Source organism: Bombina bombina, chromosome 4 (assembly GCF_027579735.1).
Source record: "Bombina bombina isolate aBomBom1 chromosome 4, aBomBom1.pri, whole genome shotgun sequence".
Classification (NCBI taxonomy): Eukaryota; Metazoa; Chordata; class Amphibia; order Anura; family Bombinatoridae; genus Bombina; species Bombina bombina.
In genome coordinates, this window is record NC_069502.1 from 1077647845 (window position 1) to 1077666691 (window position 18847).

General features: G+C 38.8%; 1 protein-coding gene across 1 annotated transcript in view; it reads left to right on the plus strand.

Moving 5' to 3' along the window:
• The window catches only part of CALM2 (calmodulin 2), a 66418-nt gene extending 50147 nt beyond the window's left edge, over nt 1-16271 (plus strand). Inside the window, exons 5-6 of the mRNA XM_053712235.1 lie at nt 12230-12365; nt 15415-16271. Coding sequence (XP_053568210.1) covers nt 12230-12365; nt 15415-15443 — 165 coding nt within the window. The 3' untranslated portion in view covers nt 15444-16271. The remainder of the gene's footprint in view (nt 1-12229; nt 12366-15414) is intronic.
• Nucleotides 16272-18847: the final 2576 nt, after the last annotated feature.

The window sequence follows — 18847 nt, forward strand, 5'->3', positions numbered from 1 at the left end:
CAAACTGTTAATGCAGATAATATTTCCTTTAGTACTGTTACATTACCTGTTGCTGTTCCGTCAACATCTAATACTCAGAGTGTTCCTGATAACATAAGAGATTTTGTTTCTAAATCCATTAAGAAGGCTATGTCTGTTATTCCTCCTTCTAGTAAACGTAAAAAGTCTTTTAAAACTTCTCATTTTTCAGATGAATTTTTAAATGAATATCATCATTCTGATAATGGTTCTTCTGGTTCAGAGGATTCTGTCTCAGAGGTTGATGCTGATAAATCTTCATATTTATTTAAAATGAAATGTATTCGTTCTTTACTTAAAGAAGTCCTAATTGCATTAGAAATTGAGGCTTCTGGTCCTCTTGATACTAAATCTAAACGTTTAGATAAGGTTTTTAAATCTCCTGTAGTTATTCCAGAAGTTTTTCCTGTCCCTAGTGCTATTTCTGAAGTAATTTCCAGGGAATGGAATAATTTGGGTAATTCATTTACTCCTTCTAAACGTTTTAAGCAATTATATCCTGTGCCATCTGACAGATTAGAGTTTTGGGACAAAATCCCTAAAGTTGATGGGGCTGTCTCTACTCTTGTTAAGCGTACTATTCCTACAGCAGATGGTACTTCCTTAAGGATCCTTTAGATAGGAAAATTGAATCCTTTCTAAGAAAAGCTTACTTGTGTTCAGGTAATCTTCTTAGACCTGCTATATCTTTAGCGGATGTTGCTGCAGCTTCATCTTTTGGTTAGAAGCTTTAGCGCAACAAGTAACAGATCATAATTCTCATAGCATTTTTATTCTTCAACATGCTAATAATTTTATTTGTAATGCCATCTTTGATATCATTAGAGTTGATGTCAGGTATATGTCTCTAGCTATTTTAGCTAGAAGAGCTTTATGGCTTAAGACTTGGAATGCTGTTATGTCTTCTAGGTCTACTCTGCTTTCCCTTTCTTTCCAGGGTAATGATCGTTTTCGTTCCTTTTGTCACAACAAGGAACAAAAACCTGATCCTTCATCCTCAGGAGCGGTATCAGTTTGGAAACCATCTCAAGTCTGGAATAAATCCAAGCCTTTTAGAAAGTCAAAGCCAGCTTCTAAGTCCACATGAAGGTGCGGCCCTCATTCCAGCTCAGCTGGTAGGGGGCAGATTACGTTTTTTCTAAGAAATTTGGATCAATTCCGTTCACAATCTTTGGATTCAGAACATTGTTTCAGAAGGGTACAGAATTGGCTTCAAGATAAGGCCTCCTGCAAAGAGATTTTTTCTTTCCTGTGTCCCAGTAAACCCAGCGAAGGCTCAAGCATTTCTGAAATGTGTTTCAGATCTAGAGTTGACTGGAGTAATTTTGCCAGTTCTGGAACAGGGACTGGTGTTTTATTCAAATCTCTTCATTGTACCAAAGAAGGAAAATTCCTTCAGACCAGTTCTGGATCTAAAAATATTGAATCGTTATGTAAGGATACCAACATTCAAAATGGTAACTGTAAGGACTATCCTGCCTTTTGTTCAGCAAGGGCATTATATGTCTACTATAGATTTACAGGATGCATATTCAGTTTCATCCAGATCACTATCAGTTTCTGAGATTCTCTTTCCTAGACAAGCATTACCAGTTTGTGGCTCTGCTGTTTGGCCTAGCTATAGCTCAAGGAATTTTTATGAAGGTTCTCGGTGCTCTTTTGTCTGTAATCAGAGAACAGGGTATTGTGGTATTCCTTATTTGGACGATATCTTGGTACTTGCTCAGTCTTCACATTTAGCAGAATCTCATTCGAATCGACTTTTGTTGTTTCATCAACATCATGGTTGGAGGATCAATTTAACAAAAAGTTAATTGATTCCTCAGACTTTGAAAACCTAAAAAGGTTACCTGATAGATTCAGTATCCATGACTCTATCTTTGATAGACATGAGACGTCTAAAATTGATATCAGCTTGTCGAAACCTTCAGTCACAATCTTTCCCTTCGGTAGCCTTATGCATGGAAATTCTCAGTCTTATGACTGCGGCATCAGACGCGATCCCCCTTTGCTCATTTTCACATGCGGCCTCTTCAGCTCTGTATGCTGAACCAGTGGTGCAGGGATTGCACAAAGATGTACAATCCGTTTTAAAGATATTAATTGAGATGACACTCTCTCTGACGTGGTGGACAGATCACCATCGTTTAGTTCAGGGGGCTTCTTTTGTTCTTCCGACCTGGACTGTAATTTCAACAGATGCAAGTCTTACAGGTTGGGGAGCTGTGTGGGGGTCTCTGACAGCACAAGGGGTTTGGGAATCTCGAGGTGAGATTACCGATCAATATTTTGGAACTCTGTGCAATTTTCAGAGCTCTTCAGTCTTGGCCTCTTCTAAAGAGAATCGTTCATTTGTTTTCAGACAGACAATATCACAACTGTGGCATACATCAATCATCAAGGAGGGACTCAGTCCTCTGGCTATGAAAGAAGTATCTCGAATTCTGGTATGGGCGGAATCCAGCTCCTGTCTAGTTTCTGCGGTTCATATCCCAGGTATAGACAATTGGGAAGCGGATTATCTCAGTCGCCACACATTTCATCCGGGCAAATGGTCTCTTCTCCCAGAGGTATTTCTTCAGATTGTTCAAATATGGGGTCTTCCAGAAATAGATCTGATGGCTTCTCATCTAAACAAGAAACTTCCCAGGTATCTGTCCAGATCCAGGGATCCTCAAGCGGAAGCAGTGGATGCATTGTCACTTCCTTGGAAGTATCATCCTGCCTATATCTTTCCGCCTCTAGTTCTTCTTCCAAGAGTAATCTCCAAGATTCTGAAGGAATGCTCATTTGTTCTGCTGGTGGCTCCAGCATGGCCTCTCAGGTTTTTGGTATGCGGATCCTGTCCGGATGGCCTCTTGCCAACCGTGGACTCTTCCGTTAAGACCAGACCTTCTGTCTCAAGGTCCTTTTTTTCCATCAGGATCTCAAATCCTTAAATTTAAAGGTATGGAGATTGAACGCTTGATTCTTAGTCAGACGTTTCTCTGACTCTGTGATTAATACTATGTTACAGGCTCGTAAATCCGTATCTAGGGAGATATATTATAGAGTCTGGAAGACTTATATTTCTCTTAAGTGTGTTCAGTCCACGGGTCATCCATTTCTTATGGGATATATTCTCCTTCCCAACAGGAAGTTGCAAGAGGATCACCCAAGCAGAGCTGCTATATAGCTCCTCCCCTCACATGTCATATCCAGTCATTCTCTTGCAACCCTCAACAAAGAAGGTCGAGAGGAGCTGGAGTTTTTACTTAACTATTCAATCAAAAGTTTGTTATTTTAAATGGCACCGGAGTGTGCTGTTTTTCTTATCTCAGGCAGTATTTGGAAGAAGAAACTGCCTGCGTTTTTTATCTATGATCTTAGCAGGCGTAACGAAGATCCACTGGCTGTTCTCGACATTCTGAGGAGTGGGGTAACTTCAGACTGGGAATAGCATGCGTCGTCCTCCGCAAATGAGGTATGTGCGGTACTTTATTTTCTGGGAATTGAATTGACTAAGAAAATACTGCTGTTACCGTATGATGTAAGTACAGCCTTAAATGCAGTAGTAGCAACTGGTATCAGGCTGATAAATGTATGCGCAGTCGAGTTATATTCTAGGGACTAGAATTTGACTGAGAAAATACTGTTAACACTGAAATAATACTTAAACCTTCTCTGCAGTGGTAGCGACTGGTAGCAGGCTTAGTGATAGCTTTGCATGACATTGAAAAATGTTGGTTTTTAATAAAACGTTTACTGGCATGTTCGTTTCTTGTGAGGTACTTTGGTGATAAATCGCTTTGGGCATGATTTTTTTCCACATGACTAACATATTTTTCTGCATGGAAACCGTTATATCAGGGCTCCCACTGTTGTGATTGGAGTGGGAGGGCCCTTGTTTTAGCGCCTTGTTGCGCAGTTAAAATTATTGCACAGTCTTTCTGCTTCTTCCTCCTTGATCCAGGACGTCTCTAGAGAGCTCAGGGGTCTGCAAATTTCATTTGTGAGGGAGGTAATCAGTCACAGCAGATCTGTGACAGTGCGCTGACTGATTAAAAGCGTTAAATCTTAATTGATATCTGTTTTATCCGTTTTGGGTATCGAGGGGTTAATCATCCTTTTGCTAATGGGTGCAATCCTCTGCTAATACACTTCTTGTTAAGAATTGTTTATATCTATTTTTGAAGCGCTGCAGCGTTTTTTTTTATATTGCTTGTAAAACTTATTGAAAGTGATTTCCAAGCTTGTTTCATTGCTAAGTCTGTTTTAAACATGTCTGATTCAGAGGAAACTGTTTGTTCATCATGTTCAAAAGCCAATGTGGAGCCCAATAGAACGATGTGTACCAATTGTATTGATATTGCTTTAAATAAGTCAATCTGTACCGATAAAGAAGCCATCACCAGACAACGAGGGGGAAGTTATGCCGCCTAACTCTCCTCACGTGTCAGTACCTGCGTCTCCCGCTCGGGAGATGCGTAGGATTGAGACACCTAGTACATCTAGGCCCTTACAAATCACTTTACATGATAATATGGCTAATGTTATGAAAGAAGTATTATATAATATGCCCAAATTAAGGGGCAAACGCGATAGCTCTGGGTTAAGGACAGAGCGCGCTGGTGACACGAGAGCCATGTCTGATACTGCGTCACAACTTGCAGAACATGAGGACGGTGAGCTTCATTCTGTCGGTGACGGTTCTGATTCAGGGAGACCGGATTCAGAAATTTCAAATTTTAAATTTAAGCTTGAGAACCTCCGTGTGTTACTAGGGGAGGTATTAGCGGCTCTGAATGATTGCGACACGGTGGCAATTCCAGAGAAATTGTGTAGGTTGGATAGATACTATGCGGTACCGGTGTGTACTGACGTTTTTCCTATACCAAAAAGACTTACAGAAATTATCAGTAAGGAGTGGGATAGACCCGGTGTGCCTTTTTCCCCTCCCCCGATATTTAGAAAAATGTTCCCTATAGACGCCACCACATGAGACTTATGGCAGACGGTCCCTAAGGTGGAGGGAGCAGTTTCTACTTTAGCCAAGCGTACCACTATCCCGGTGGAGGATAGCTGTGATTTCTCAGATCCAATGGATAAAAAATTAGAGGGTTATCTTAAGAAAATGTTTGTTCAACAGGGTTTTATATTGCAGCCTCTTGCATGCATTGCGCCTGTCACGGCTGCAGCAGCGTTCTGGTTTGAGTCTCTGGAAGAGGCGATTCGCACAGAGCCGTTGGATGAGGCCTTGAGCAAAGTTAGAACCCTTAAGCAAGCTAATGCGTTTGTTTCAGATGCCGTAGTACATCTAACCAAACTTACGGCTAAAAATTCTGGATTCGCCATACAGGCGCGCAGAGCGCTCTGGCTTAAATCCTGGTCAGCGGATGTAACTTCCAAGTCTAAACTACTTAACATTCCTTTCAAAGGGCAGACCTTATTCGGGCCCGGCTTGAAGGAAATTATTGCTGACATTACGGGAGGTAAGGGCCACGCCCTTCCTCAGGACAGGGCCAAACAGTCTAATTTTCGTGCCTTTCGTAACTTCAAGGCAGGAGCAGCATAGACTTCCTCCGCTCCAAAACAGGAAGGAACTACTGCTCGTTACAGACAAGGTTGGAAGGCAACCAGCCATGGAACAAGGGCAAGCAGGCCAGAAAGCCTACTCCCGCCCCTAAGACAGCATGAAGTCAGGGCCCCCTATCCAGAGACGGATTTAGTGGGGGGCAGACTTTCTCTCTTTGCCCAGGCTTGGGCAAGAGATGTGCAGGATCCCTGGACGTTAAAGATTATATCTCAGGGATACCTTCTGGATTTCAAACCTCTCCTCCACAAGGGAGGTTCCATCTTTTCGAGGTTATCGACAAACCTAGTAAAGAGAGGCATTTCTACAATGTGTACAAGACCTCTTAATCATGGGGGTGATCCACTCAGTTCCACGCTCGGAACAGGGACAAGGATTTTACTCAAATCTATTTGTGGTTCCCAAAAAAGAGGGAACCTTCAGACCAATCTTGGACTTAAAGATCTTAAACAAATTCCTAAGGGTACCATCGTTCAAGATGGAAACCATTCGAACCATCCTACCCATGATCCAAGAGGGTCAATATATGACCACGGTGGACTTAAAGGATGCTTACCTTCATATACCGATTCACAAAGATCATTATCGGTACCTGAGGTTTGCCTTTCTAGACGTGCATTACCAGTTTGTGGCTCTTCCCTTCGGGTTAGCCACGGCCCCAAGAATTTTTACGAAGGTTCTGGGCTCACTTCTGGCGGTACTAAGACCACGAGGCATAGCGGTGGCTCCGTACCTAGACGACATTCTGATACAAGCGTCAAGTTTTCAGAATGCAAAGTCTCATACAGAGATGGTTCTAGCATTTCTGAGGTTGCATGGGTGGAAAGTGAACGTGGAAAAGAGTTCTGTTACCACTCACACGGGTTCCTTTTCTAGGGACTCTTATAGATTCTGTAGAGATGAAGATTTACCTGACGGAGTCCAGGTTATCAAAGATTCTCAATGCTTGCCGTGTCCTTCATTCCATCCCAAGCCCATCGGTAGCTCAGTGCATGGAGGTAATCGGCTTAATGGTAGCGGCAATGGACATAGTGCCATTTGCGCGCCTGCATCTCAGACCGCTGCAACTATGCATGCTCAGTCAATGGAACGGGGATTACTCAGATCTGTCCCCTTTGCTAAATCTGGACCAGGAGACCAGAGATTCGCTTCTCTGGTGGTTGTCACCGGTTCATCTGTCTAAAGGAATGACCTTTCGCAGGCCAGATTGGACGATTGTCACAACGGATGCCAGCCTTCTAGGCTGGGGAGCAGTCTGGAATTCCTTCAATGTGAAAAATAGAAATGTAAAAATGTAAAAAAAAAAGTGGAAAAATGAAAGTGAAAAAAGTGTCCAATATCAAAAACCAAAGATGAGTGTCTGTATCCAAAACTGGGTGAAAAGCGGTTTTAAACTTGCTTTAAGGATATATATATTAAGGTGGCCTAAAGGTAGTGAATGACAAGTTCTTGTCGAACTATATTAAACTTGATAGAAGTGAATATCACCAAAGGACTTGATTGTAGTAAATATCATAAAAAATATAATATAGTAGGGCTTGGGTACAAATACGATCTCCTCCTGGGAAAACAGAAATATAGTGTAGATTGTACAACAGTGAAAAAACAAATGGAATAAGGCTTACCAGTGTATGCGTTTCGGCCCGTAATAGGCCTTTCTCAAGGGTCTTGAGAGGCCTATTACGGGCCGAAACGCGTAGACACTGGTAAGCCTTATTCCATTTGTTTTTTCACTGTTGTACAATCTACACTATTTGTTTTCCCAGGAGGAGATCGTATTTGTACCCAAGCCCTACTATATATTTTTTTTGTGATATTTACTACAATAAAGTCCTTTGGTGATATTCACTTCTATTATTGGATTCCGTATTTGATTATTTACATTCTTGTTGCACATATTTTTGGCACTACTAGGAACACTATCATACTTTTATTTGACTTAAGGACATCAATCCCATCAATTGTACACCATAACCAGAGGTTTTACTATTGTTTTTATATTACCTGCATTATCCTATAACTGTCTACATTGTTTTAATTATTAATTGTTAAGCCATCATGGATCCATGAACTATTGGCTTTATGTAAAGACAAAAGAACACAGAGCGCAAAACCCTCCTGAACGTAGAAACAGTTTAATGAAATACACAGCATTAAAAAGGACAAGTGCGAGCACAAACGTACATAACATAAAAAAATGCAGGCATAAAATATCACCACTCGGCAGTAGTACAGCTGGGCACGAATGAATGTCCGTCACACTTTATCACACCGGGTCTTTCCACCGGCTGTCTTTCACTTGGCTATTTGAGCTGTCTGCTATGGTATATCAGACACACGGTCCAAGCCGGAAATCGATAATGGCAGAGGTAGATTCACAGAATCCTGACAGTAGTAAGCTACTATAATGTAGCTCAGTATTTCTTGGTGCACAAAACTCTACGCGTTTCGTCGGGTTACGACCCGACTTTTTCAAGACAATGTCGTTATCCTAAATGAGGCTCCTATTTGAACCAGGCGGGCTGGGACACGCCTCTAAATTGTAACGATCTGATAGGTCGATTTGTGCTGAAAGTACTCAGTCCATGGATAAAGGAAGTCCCACATATGACCATACAGAGAGGTTACAAATATATCTAAGAAAAATACAAAAATAAAAGGAGAGTCAGAGCATAATATACTGATTACAGGACCACCATTATAATATGATATATATGAGGAAAAATTCATGTGATGTGGTAGTGTTAAACGGCTTATCGTACATACTTCACATTAATAGATATTGGTAAAATTCATAAACATACGCAAAAATACATGAGGAATACATAAAAAAAGAATTTTTAAACAATTAATAATCTCCTAATAAGAACTTTAAGCGTATATTAAAAACTGTATGTGTATATATGTATATATATATCTATATCTATATCTAAAACATCAATACATACATATATAGACGGCATATTTATCTAAGACATAAAAGACATGAGTCAAAGAGTGCTGACCCCAAAAAAGTTTCCCAAAGTATTATTATAATTTAACCACAGAGTATTCAGTTTGTCCCTTGGGAGCAGGAACACAGTTTATTGCACCCTTCAACAGAGCAGCATCCTCATATCCCTTCCTACCCTACGTTTGCATTTCTCAACGTCTGCATATCTCTTTTTGGGAAGTATTAGTATTATTATTACTGTTTTGTTCAATTTCTGTAATAGTATCAATTGTTTAAGATCTATTTATTTATTTTGCATTACTTGCTGCTTAATATTGGCCTGTTAATCAGGTTATATGCCTGTGAACTCACTGTAGTGCAGTGATTGTTATATTATCTCTTGTGGGGTCAGAGAAGCGCAGTCTATATTCTTTTTTGCATATTGGTTTTATGTATTGTATTGTATGTAATAAATTTTAATATTTCTATCAGTTGTGTGTTAGTACCTGCCTCCGTTTGGTAGGCGCCTGGTCTTATCCACTATCCAGTTTGTCCCTTAGGTGCCTGCTAGGTGCACCTCTCCCTAGGCTATAGTTACACAGTAGGCGCTTATTCCACTTCTCACTCACGTAATTTGGTTTCCTTTATAAGAAGGCTCCCTAAGATTGTTTTTGTCATTGGGAAGGGTTCTTCCTTTTTTGGGGAATCTTGTCTTGATATTCTTTTCAGACTACATGGAATGGACAGTTTTCTCTGTTGTATATTCATATCTGGGAAGTGCAAAATTTTGCGAGATTTAGTTGACTGACTTATTATTCGAGGAGTGTTCTTCGCTTGACCTCGGAGATAGTGGGACACTAGCCACCTCCAGATGTTTATGGCTCAGTTCGAGAGCATCTTTTGGGGTCTCTGGCATGCAATCTTTCTGGTTCTGATTGTTGGGTGGTTGCTTGGTCCTAACATTCTTGTTTCTTTTTGCTTCTGTTAAAGCGGTTTTCAGGGTTGTTGCAGGCTGTGGTGCCCTTAGATTTGGGCTGCCTCTTCTTTTTACCCTCCTATTAGCGTTCAGTGTCCTCTGCAGCTTGGGTATTTCCCAAAAGTAATGAATGAAGCTGTGGACCCTCCCTGTATTAAGAAGGAAAACTTAATTTATGATTACCAGATCATTTCCTTCTGTACAGGGAGAGTCCACAGCTCCTGCACGTGTTTGCCGATGGACGGCCCTACATTTAATTGTTTTTTTCTGGCACCTTTTTCACCATGATAAATTTTCCTCTTGTTCCCTCGGACGAATGACTGGTGGAGTTATTTAAGCCTTTGGCTGGGGTGTCTTTGCTGCCTCCTGGTGACCAGGTTCTGTATTTCCCAAAAGTAATAAATGCAGCTGTGGACTCTCCCTGTACAGAAAGAAAGGAATTTATCTGGTAAGCATAATTTAAGTTTTTTACCCTCAACTAAAGACCTTTTTTGTTGGCTTTTAGTTTTGTGGGGGTTTTTTGTTTCTAAGGTCTGTTTTTAGTTGAATGCTATATTGTCTAAACTTAACCTAAAACTGTTAAAGGGACACTGTATCCAAAAAAATTCTTTCATGATTCAGATTGAGCATGAAATTTTAAGCAACTTTCTAGTTTACTCCTATTAAATTTTCTTCATTCTCTTGGTATCTATTTGAAATGCAAGAATGTAAGTTTAGATGCCGGCCCATTTTTGGTGAACAACCTGGGTTGTCCTTGCTGATTGGACAGCACTTATTTATTGGTGGATGAATTTATCCACCAGAGTACTGAAACCAAAAAAAAAGCTTAGATGCCTTTTTCAAATAATGATAGCAAGAGAACGAAGAAAAATTGACAATAGGAGTAAATTAGCATGCTCTTTCTAAATTACAAAAGAGAAAATTTGTGTTCAGTGTCCCTTTAAGGTACTAAATTGAGGTGCTCCCTGTAAAAGGACTGTAAACTGAATACTTTCGTCATCTTTTCACAAAATTTAGCTGTTAGTCTACAGTGTGCATTAGTGTGGATAATACGGCTACATCTTTCCTTAATTGACTAACAGAACTACAAAACGGTCAACTTTATACTAGCTTTATGATCGCCTAGTCTGCAGACTAAAGCCTATTTGATTAGTGGGGTGTGGGATTTAGCTATTGAAAAACAGTGCAGCCAACAAGTGTTTGTTTTTTTGTTGTTTTAAACTTGGCAGATGTATCTTGTAACAATGTTTACAGTCAGTTTTTCTATAGAACTGCATAACGCTGATAAACAGGTTTCATGCTTTGCAAGATAGACACTGTTACTTTATAATTTTTTTTATAAAAAAAATATTTAAATTGAGGTATAGATCACATATAAATATTCTGAATCAAGATTTGCCCCCTCATTCCATTAAACACAAGTATCAAAGAATGCATTATTTTTTAATTTCCTGTGGTCCCTGTTAACATGTCAAATAGTTTTCTACAATCGGTGCTCGACAAATCTTAAAAATTAGGACCGAATAACAATATTCAGGAGCCAGAGATATTTTTAGGTGCCAGACTGTGGTAGATGTATATAGATTTATGAAGAACAACCCAAAAAGTTAGGAGCCAGTAGCTCCCTGGGTTCGTCGAGCCCTTTTTTCCATACATTGTTTGACAATTTGTATGTGGGTTGTGATGTTTTACTTGTTTACTATGTATATACACAATACTAGTGCCATGCATTCACTTTCATTCTCTTCTATCCTTCATACAGTTGCTTATTTTGGTATGTGCAACAGTTTTACTGTCTTGTTTTTTTTGTTTTGTTTTTTTTTCACTCTAGCTTTTCGCCTATATTCTACTTTTCAATATGAGGTTGCCATTTTGTATACTTCTAATTTGTGATTGTTTTAGCAAAACTTGCATAAGTATATACATTTGAGTCTCCTATTAGGGTGTTTTTATATAGAGGAATACCTACTGATAAGTTACTCTACTTTTGCTAGTTTGTAGAAAATTAAAAATAGTGGGCAAAAAATCAGTTTAATGTGGTTTTTTTTAAACGCCTACATGCATATTCTTGGGCTAATCTTTGCTTTAAATACATGTTAAGCATGTACTTACTGTTTAAAGGAACGTTATACCCAAATGTTATTGCACTTGAAAGTGATGCAGCTTAACTGTAAAAAGCTGACTAGAAATCACCTGAACATTACTATGTAGAAAAGGAAAATTTACTTAAATCTCCTAGATTCATACCCCATTGTAAAGGGACTTTAAGCGACCAATCAGGATACTAATCCCAGGACTTGCAAGGTAGCATGCATCTGGCATGTGCAGACAATCATGTTTTCCCTATTCAGTTTAAGGAAGTTAAACTATGAAATCTCAAGATTTCTGTGAAATCTCAAGAGATCAAAGTATAAAATGACCTCAGCACTTCTGATGCTGATTGGCTTTTGTTTTTCTTCAACTTGCAGCTGGACAGTAGCTGAAGTAAGACTGTTACCAGAGCACTTACTCTTGTAAGCTGAAGAAATTGAGGTAAAATATAATTTTTTTTTTTCATAGATGTTCAGGTGATATATTGTCAGCTTTTTAGTTATGCTGCATAACTTTAAAGTGATGAGCATGTGGATAGTATGTCCCTTAATGTAGACATGCTCAGCCAATGTTCTGTAGCTCTTCATCACAAACTGTAGCCATAGAAAGTGAAATTAGATTTTTTAACTTTCTATTTAAGGATGGAAATGGCTATATAAGTGCAGCAGAACTTCGCCATGTAATGACCAACCTGGGGGAGAAGTTAACTGATGAAGAGGTTGATGAAATGATCAGGGAAGCAGATATTGATGGCGATGGACAAGTAAATTATGAAGGTAACCACACTGGCTTGCTTTTTACTATACATGTCTTTATATATGTAGTGTGCATTAGCAGAATATAACTTCTCCACCATTCCAAAAATTGCTATTCATACAGCACCATCAAAAACCAGAGTGCTTAAACTGGTGGTCAAACCAAGGGACAATTTACAGCTTTAGAGCTTCAGGGTTTTTTTTTTTTTTTACTATGGACCTATCTAGTAATTTTTTATTTTTTTTGTTAGACTGTGCTATGGGTAAGATAGTGTCACCTTTTATTAGTCTTTTCTCTTTGCACAGTGGTGTGAAGTTTGTGGCTTGATCACTTGTTTAAATTGTATGCATATACAAAATGGGACACACTCCCTTTAGATCCTTAGCTGTGCTTGAGTTAAAATTCCTCCAGTCTGAGCTGCTCTGCAAAAAATAAGTACACTACTCACACAGCTATAGGAAAATGGCATTTTCTATTTAAGGCACATTGATGCAACATGGTAAACTTGAATGCAAAATTCATGATTGTCCCTGAACACAAAGCAGTGAACTATTGAGTCTTCGATGTTTCAGGTACCTTCACTAAGAGGAGACTAAAAGTGGTGTGGCTGGAGAAAGCCTAGAATACCCACCAAGTTTGCACAAAGAGCACTCTGGGCCCTGACTGTAGGCAATTGCTTCCACAAAAGGGGGGAATTAAAATATAATTTATAAATATTTGAATCAAAAATCTACATACATGTTAAAAAAATCCATATATACCTTAGTGATGTTCCTAATTACTATTCAAAGAGGGGATAATAATGTATCTGGCCTGGGTATAATAAGAGACGTAAACCCTCTGAGAATTGGCATTCAAACCACTCTGTCATGGGTATAAATTAAATATACCATACGTATGTGCAACTGCTATAAACTTGACGTTGAAATTGTATAGTGACTTGGGATGTGGGATAATAGAAATAGCCACATAGATACCTTGCTATACTGGGTTGGTTCTCATTTAGTATAAGATGGCATATATCATACGTAAGATCTTAAAATGAGGGTTAAGTAAAGTGAATTTATTAGTTAACAGCTCTTTAATAATGATCCCCAATAGGAGTGTATGTAATGCTTAGACACATGTAGTTCAAGTTGTTTTACTTGTTCAATTGAATCATGCACCACCAGTATGTTACTCAATATAATCAATGTTAATCTAAAGAATCAAATAAGATCTTACTGATTCTTTGGTTAATGTTTATTAGACTGTTAGACTATGTTTAAACGTACACCTTTGGTTAGTTTCTAGCAGAGTTATAATACTAAGGGATCTAATAAGATCTCACTGATTCTTCGGTTAACGTTCATTTAACCTATGTTTAAACGTACACCTTGGGTTAGTCTCAAACAGAATTATACTGCATGTATATTACATCTCTATTGTTAGCAGTGTACACTATTTATGCTGTTTGAACGGTCCAAAGTGTGAGAGGTTAACTTAGTTTCAAAGTGTTATCAACCACTGGTTAATATCTGTCGTAGAGCATGTAAAGTCTTTACCATATGTAAATCTAAACCTAGATTGTATTGCACATGAAATATTAGTGGTGTACTGTGTCAAGTGTTGTAACCCACTTTTGTGGGATAAGTTTACTCGGTTTAAAATGTGCTTTGAATTATAGTAACTAGGTCACAAAAGTAGTACAGTAATGCTCTAACTGGTAAATTGCCTAGTATTCGAGTAATACTATCTAATGGCTAGATCTGACACAAATGGATAGAAATGGATACAGCACCCACTACTCACTAGTGCACGGAGAGGGTTGACCAAGCCCACACAATTCAAGTAAAAGGTAGTCTCCAGCATTGAGCAAAGTGACTTATTTATAAACACAGGTCAAATACAGCAACGTTTCGGGCTAACAAGCTTGAGAAAGGGCTTATTAGCCCGAAACGTTGCTGTATTTGACCTGTGCTTATAAATAAAAGTCACTTTGCTCACTGCTGGAGACTACCTTCTTTTACTAGATCTGACACAACCCAGATCACATTATGTTGCAATATAAACACATTAGGTTAGAATTTTTTTTATCTAGGTGGTATTAGGTGAATAATGTTCTAACTTACTGGCAAATTACCTTGGATTCGAGCAATGCTATCATATGGCTAGATCTGATATAACCCAGATCAAAATATATTACACTATAAATTCATAATGTTGGTACGGTTTATCTGGCACAACCCAGATCTAGTAGTAAATAGAGGTTTTTTAGCAGTTGCGTGTAGGATTCAAAATAAGGTTGGCATCTGGCAATTAAAAACTAAGAGCGCAAAACACGCTCAAGTAGCTCCCCTAATGCTTTTCGCCTATCCAGGCTTTTTCAAAGGCAGCGAGCCGCTAAAGTTTGGGGGATATATACCCTACAAAATGCGGAAGTCCCGCCTCATCTCGTTTCCAATTGGTTTGAGTTTCTATCAATTGATAGGCAGCCAATCGTATGTGTGAGTAGGCGGATTGTATTATGACGTCTATTGACAACAATCCCTGCCTTACTCACCTGTCAATTTCGTGAGATTCTCTTCCATCTGTTGCGATCATGTATCCGCATTTGCTGAGTTAAATTGTACGTGTGATTCGTTAAAATATCTCTTCAATCTCCAATCTCAGCAGTCAATATCATGACGTGATAAATGTCTGAGTGCAAGATCTGATGTATTACTAAAATGTATCTTATATTACTATAGTAATATAAGATACATTTTACCTGGTGGGTATTCAAGGCTTTCTCCAGCCACCCCACTTTTAGTCTCCTATATAGCCTTATGCATGAGCACCATTTCCCAGAGTCTATTGGTATTTTTCATATGCATTGACAATTTATAGTTAATATCACGGGAAAAGCCAGAGTGGTGCCACTGTTCAATCTTTGTTTGTACCTTCACTACTTAACCTTGTTTAGTGGGGGGGGGGGGGGTGGCGGCAAAACTACAATCTAGCTTGCTACTCCTATGTGCAATATTCCAATTTTTTTTGTGTAAAACCTTGTCTTTATACTCTATTGACTACATTTTTTTTCTTTTACAGAGTTTGTACAAATGATGACAGCAAAGTGAAGACTGTACAGAATGTGTTTAATTTTCTTGTACAAAGATGTTTATTTGCCTTTCTTCGTTTGTAACTTATCTGTAAAATGTCCCCCTTAATGTCAAAATGCATGTATAGAAATTTAGAAATCCATCCATGTTCCCATCACTTTTGTATATTTTCTTATGGGCGTTGGTCAAGTAAACAAATGTTGCATGTGGCTTACTTTAAATTTTATGAAAGTCCTCTGCACATAAGAGCTAGATTGATCAAAGGATGGCTTAAACAGTTTAAACACTTCCTTTTTTCATATACTGTGGACTCCTTGGCCTACCTTTATGGTTGGGTTTCTTCAAATATCTGGTCTGCTTATGTAGATTTTATAATTTCTCAACTTCAGTCCAAGAACTGGATAGTTCTTAATGATATCCCTGCTTGGGTTGATTGGTAGTTCAGTCACTGATTTTGCCTGTGCTCATGCAAATATCCTTTAGATAAAACTGTCTTGTTGAGGACTGGAATTAAGAAATATGGGGTAAGAGTAAGCATACAGAAAATTAAATTTTGGGTTGCACTAATGCAAAACTGATGTAACAATGTCTCATTCACTTTGTTTTTCCTATTTGCTCTTGTCTTGCGTATGGAAGATTGTCATTTTCTTATCACTTGCTGATGTGAAGGGTCTACATTATCTTTATTGTGCAGCAATTTGAAGGCCCTTCCAACAGTTAAGTTTACCCTCTTTTTTTTTTTTTCTTTTTCTTAGCCACTTTCCAGAAAAAACTGCTTTTATGGCACAACTTGCCTCAAATCCATTCCAAGTTGTATATTTGTTTTCCAATAAAAAAAATAATTTACTACTGCCTCCTTTTTTTAATTGGCTTCCTTTTTTCATGGGTTTGGGTCTTGTTTGAGTAGGTAACTTGCAGTGTCAAACTTACAAAGCTACATTGTTTTGGTAGCATTTAACATTTAATCACAGTGGAACTTAGCATCTTCTAGGTTTGCAGATTAACACAAAGTATCAATATAGGTAAACTAAATGTCAACATATTTGATATCAAGAGATTTGTGCTTGATGTAAAAATGCTATTATCACTTAATTTTACAATTACCCATAACATGTTTCAGACATTAAAGGGACAGCATAGGCAAAATTAAATTATCTTTCTCAATCATAACTTATCAATTTTACTTTGTTCTCTTGGTATTTATTATGAGCTAAACCTAGGTAAGCTCATATGCTAATTTCTAAGCCCTTTAAGGCCGCCTCTTAATGAGCTTTTTCTCTTTTAAGGTGTATCCAGTCCACGGATCATCCATTCCTTGTGGGATATTCTCCTTCCCAACAGGAAGTTGCAAGAGGACACCCACAGCAGAGCTGCTATATAGCTCCTCCCCTAACTGCCATATCCAGTCATTCTCTTGCAACTCTAAACAAAGATGGAGGTAGTAAGAGGAGTGGTAAAATATAGTTAGTCTTTTCTTCAATCAAAAGTTTATTTTCAAATAGTACTATTGTACTATTTTATCTCAGGCAGTATTTAGAATTATCTGCCTGCGTTTTCTATGATCTTAGCCGCTTGTAACTAAGATCCACTGCTGTTCTCACATGTCTGAGGAGTGAGGTAACTTCAGAGGGAGAATGGCGTGCAGGTTATCCTGCTATAAGGTATGTGCAGTTAAGTTTTTCTAGGAACTAGAAAATGCTGTTGATACCGGATTAATGTAGGTTAAGCCGAAATACAGTGATTTAATAGCGACTTGTATCAGGCTTACTATCAGATATATACTCTTATAAAATGGCAATATAAAACGTTTGCTGGCATGTTAAATCGTTTTTATATATGCTTTGGTGATAAAACTTTATTGGGGCCTAGTTTTTTCAACATGACTGGCTTGATTTTTGCCTAGAAAGCTTCCTGAGGCTTTCCACTGTTGTAGTATGAGTGGGAGGGGCCTATTTTAGCGCTTTTTTGCGCAGTTAAAATTAGACATTCAGCTTCCCTCAGCAGTCCCTTGCATGCTATAGGACATCTCTGAAGGGCTCTAAAGGCTTCAAAAGTCGTTGAGGAAGGATAAATATTTTGCAGTGCCGGTGTGTACTGAGGTTTTTCCAATACCTAAAAGGTTTACAGAAATTATTAATAAAGAGTGGGATAGACCCGGTGTGCCATTCTCCCCCCCCCCTCCTATTTTTAGAAAAGTTTCCCATAGACGCCACCACACGGGACTTATGGCAGACGGTCCCTAAGGTGGAGGGAGCAGTTTCTACTTTAGCAAAGCGTACTACTATCCCTGTCGGACAGTTGTGCTTTCTTAGATCCAATGGATAAAAAGTTAGAGGGTTACCTTAAGAAAATGTTTATTCAACAAGGTTTTATCCTGCAGCCCCTTGCATGCATTGCTCCTGTCACTGCTGCGGCGGCGTTCTGGTTTGAGTCTCTGGAAGAGGCTTTACAGGCAACGACTTCATTGGATGATATACTTAACAAGCTTAGAGCACATAAGCTAGCTAATTTTTGTTTCTGATGCCATTGTTCATTTGACTAAACTAACGGCTAAGAATTCTGGATTTGCCATCCAGGCACACAGGGCACTATGGCTTAAATCTTGGTCAGCTGAGGTGACTTCAAAGTCTAAACTACTTAACATTCCCTTCAAGGGGCAGACCCTATTCGTGCCTGGTTTGAAGGAAATTATTGCTGACATTACTGGAGGTAAAGGCCATGCCCTTCCTAAGGACAGGTCCAAATCAAGGGCCAAACAGTCTAATTTTTATGCCTTTCGAAACTTCAAGGCAAGTACAGCATCAACTTCCTCTGCTACAAAACAAGAAGGAACTTTCTTCTGTTATGTGTGATCAGTCCACGGGTCATCATTACTTCTGGGATATAACTCCTCCCCAACAGGAAATGCAAGAGGATTCACCCAGCAGAGCTGCATATAGCTCCTCCCCTCTACGTCAGTCCCAGTCATTCTCTTGCACCCAACGACTAGATAGGATGTGTGAGAGGACTATGGTGATTATACTTAGTTTTTATGACTTCAATCAAAAGTTTGTTATTTTTAAATAGCACCGGAGCGTGTTATTACTTCTCTGGCAGAGTTTGAGGAAGAATCTGTCAGAGTTTTTTTACTATGATTTTAACCGGAGTAGTTAAGATCATATTGCTGTTCTCGGCCATCTGAGGGAGGTAAAGGCTTCAGATCAGGGGACAGCGGGCAGAGGAATCTGCATTGAGGTATGTAGCAGTTTTTATTTCTGAATGGAATTGATGAGAAAATCCTGCCATACCGTTAAAATGACATGTATGTATACACTTCAGTATTCTGGGGATGGTATTTCACCGGAACTACTCTGTTAAAGGTCACTAATCCTTTTTAATAACTATTTATCATGTTAAACGTTTTTGCTGGAATGTAGAATCGT